This window comes from Azolla caroliniana, unplaced genomic scaffold, assembly GCF_043228905.1.
Source record: "Azolla caroliniana isolate FFs.n. ecotype wild unplaced genomic scaffold, voAzoCaro1.0.p SCAF_4, whole genome shotgun sequence".
NCBI classification, from domain to species: Eukaryota; Viridiplantae; Streptophyta; class Polypodiopsida; order Salviniales; family Salviniaceae; genus Azolla; species Azolla caroliniana.
Genome location: NW_028230439.1, coordinates 6,092,353 through 6,096,039, shown reverse-complemented (window position 1 = coordinate 6,096,039; position 3,687 = coordinate 6,092,353). Strand labels below are relative to the sequence as shown.

At 37.0% G+C, this 3,687-nt stretch overlaps 1 protein-coding gene across 1 annotated transcript; it reads right to left on the bottom strand.

Moving 5' to 3' along the window:
• Window positions 1-262: 262 nt before the first annotated feature.
• Window positions 263-3,274, bottom strand: LOC147864963 (uncharacterized). Its single transcript, XM_087317638.1, has 4 exons — window positions 3,056-3,274; window positions 2,750-2,817; window positions 1,790-1,929; window positions 263-1,067 (listed from the first exon to the last, which is right to left on the bottom strand). Exons 1-4 carry the CDS (start codon window positions 3,228-3,230, stop codon window positions 497-499), a joined length of 954 nt encoding a protein of 317 aa, XP_087173764.1. The 5' UTR covers window positions 3,231-3,274; the 3' UTR covers window positions 263-496.
• Window positions 3,275-3,687: the final 413 nt, after the last annotated feature.

Sequence of the window (3,687 nt, the reverse complement as noted above, 5' to 3'; positions counted from 1 at the left end):
CACAAATGATAAAGTTGTCATTCTCAACAACCATGGTCTAACCATCACCTTCCATGGTGAAGTATTAGACAAGATATCAATGGTCTAAAAAGCCTTTTGACCTTTACTAATTATTGTTCTTAAGGATCTAGAGACCTTAATTTTGTTTTCTTTTCATTAGCACAATCAAACGAGAAACTCTTAATACAAGATGAATAGTCGTTGTCAAGCCTATGGGGGTTCCTACAAAACCAATACCACGAAATTAAATGAAAATACGTGATTGGATAAAACAAGGACTTTCAGATTCATTGATGGATAATGCAATAAGTATCATCATAACAATGTGCGCTACATTATCACGAGCATCACAACTGATATCGAACAAATAAAGAGAATTTACAACCATGACTTTTTATATGCCTTGGTGCTCATTTTCTTCCTTTTTGTCACACTTCAATCATTCAGGCATGAAAATATGGAAATATACTCCACAAAACAAGCATTATTCCAAAAGCTAATTTGGCATGGATGCTCTCCACATAGTAGGAAAAGCTTCAGTAAAAATGGCCCGAAGAAGAGCTTCATCTTTATCTGTAATGCGATGAGCTCTATATCCTCTTGTCACTGCTAGGCCCAAAGTTTTCTTTCCACTGGCAGCACTATTCTTTCTACTTCTAATAAGCTTACCCACCAATGTCAAATCTTGTTCAGCATTCTCATCTCTTTTTATCTCCTTACAAGTTTCTGTCCCACAACTTCTATTCTCTTGGTCAGCTTCAGGTTCTTTCGCTATATCATCACTAGGAGTGTCCATCTTTATGTCTTCTTGAACCTTATCTGTTACTATCTCCTCTGGTAGACTACTACCCCACCATTTATTTGATAGAGATGATAAACCTTTGCTTGGAAATCCATGACGAAAGTCGTCGAGGTATGTCGGAATGTTTACTCGCATGTGGAAGTGGCTATTCAATTGTGGCCGTTGATCGAGATGGAGTGGTTTCAAGGAAGAAGCATGTGCATAGAAGCCATTTGGGCGACCCATTGGTTGTTGTGGATCCCTTTCTGTGGTGCCAATTGTTCCTCTACATTTATGAAAATTTATTTCTTAGCTACTTCATTGCACAAATCAAAATCTAACAATAATACAACCCATCACCATGGACATCAGAGTTCAAAAAGTCTACACAATAGTTGTGGTGCATGTCTATATAGAAATATGTTAGAAAGTGAGTGTCTCCCTTGCCATCTATTTCATAAGACATGTAAATTTCCTTCCTAAATAAGCTTTTTGTAGGCCTTCAGCCTCAAACAATAACCATCAAAGATTATACCAACTCAATTGAGGTGCCATCCATCGAGTAAACATATTACAGTAGAATTACTCTTTAATGCAATAGTTTGATAGAATTCTCTGTATGCAATGATTACATACCCTTAATGTTGTGATCTAGGAACTTTTAATATGCATACAATTTAAGGATATTAAAAAAGGTGGAAAGAAAATAAAAATTTCATTGCCATCTACTTCATAAGACCTATAAATTTCCTTCCTAAATAAGCACTTTGTAGGCTTTCAGCCTCAGATGATAACCATCAAAGCTTACACCAAAGCTATTGAGGTGCCATCTATTGAGTAAACATATTACAGCGGAATTACTCTTTAATGTAATGGTTTGATAGAATTCTCTATATGCAATGAGTAGATACCCTTAAAGTTGTGACCTAGGAACTTTAATATGCATACAATTTAAGGATATTAATAAAGGTGGAAAGAAAATAAAAATTTCATAATAGCTTTACTTACAAGCTATATGATCCAGGTCTGTCAGCACGCAATCCATTTGAAGTTGTTTTTGATTGTTGAGTTCGTGCCATTCTTTCTGATAGAGCAATCTCTCTTGCAGCTTCTTTCTTTACATCTTCTACAGTCTTTCCAGCTACAATCTTTGTTTGCAAAAGAGGGCTTATAAGAATACTAAAAACAAACAAGTATCTTCACACCAAATGAGCAAACATAAACAATAACCAACCCCATTCGCAAATACCTTTAAAGATTTGGGAGAGCAGCATTCATACCAAACTAGTTACAGACTTGTGATGTCCAATACTGAAATCTCTAAATAGTCATGTCAAATGATACAAATCGAATTGCCATAAGACAAATTCCTTTCATAATTGAAACTACACCAACAATACCCTTCATAACTGCCAGTGTCATTACCTACATCACTCTAACGATGAAAAAAGTATACATAAGCCAAATATCTAGGGAAAATATAAAAAAACATGCCTACGTTGCTGAGAAACAGATTTATGATTCATCTGAAGTATGCACACATAATTTGAAGGATATCTCCAAATACCTGAACCTATTCACCAACGTAAGAAATGCAAGAGTAGTATCCAATGGAGAATCTATGATAAAAGAACTCCTGTTAGACATTTGGGAACCAACAACAAACACGTACCATGGAGTCTTTCACAGGAAGTACACAGTACAATCCCATGTCAAATACTTATTTCCAAAATTTCTTCCAAAATTTCTTTCCACAACCATCAATTAATTCAAATCATAAAAAAGTCCATTCATACGAAATGGTATACAAAATTAAAAATTTCCACATATTGCAACAAACCATTTAAGGGACGGAATTTATGTAGTACTCTTCAGTTCTTCAAATGCTGTGGCTACATATTCTCTTTCATATTTCAGGGAAGATACTTGTAAAACGGCTATGGGATCTAGGTATCAGAAAACATGTACCTTTCTGTAAGGCCATCTATTTAGCCCGTTTTCTCTGCATATACGCTTCAACTCATTTGTGCTCACACCTACAGTGAATGAAAAGGAAATATTTATGAAAGAATAACAAGTTAATAGAGAGAGAATTGAACAAACTAACACACACACACACATACATATGTGTATATACGCACAAACACATACAAACAGAGATTAAACGTATACAGCCATAGACTTAAAAACACATAGATGCACACATAAATTGACATACATACATGCATATACACATATGCAAACATAGAATATATACGCATAATATGGACATACCAAGGGTAGCTGCTGCCTCAGCGATGGGGAAGGGGAAGAGATTAGCCACTTCTTCGAAGGAGATATTGACCTGCGTCGTGACGGGCTGCTGTGGAGTGCTGCGTTGGTGAAGATGATGTGATGATGGTTGTGGAGGTGGTGTTAGTGTTAGTGTTGGATGATCTGACGACGCCATTCTTCTCTCTCTGTCTGTCTGTCTGTCTGTCTGTCTGTGTCTTTGCAACAGAGTGAGAGGAGGGGGAACAGAGGTGAAGAAGAGAGAGGTTTTTTGGGTTGCTTTGTATTACAATTTACATAATTTGTTTCAGTTTGGAAAGACATGAGATTCGAACCAAGAACCTCCCAAGAGATGATGATCTCTTTGTCGGCTCAATCGGGTTTCAAAAGCTTTTCTGGGTACGTCTCTGCCCGCCCGCCCGTTCGCCCGCCCGCCCATCTCGGACACATTTAGATCCCCGCCTCCTCCTCTCTCTCTCTCTCTCTCTGTGTTTGGTGAAAACACACAATTATATTAATACATGTGTGTAAAAAACACTACTTACAATGGGTGTGACAATGAAGTATGGTCACCCACTAACTACATTACATGGGTAGTGGAACATGTTGAATTGCCAATAGGCAAGACGAACACT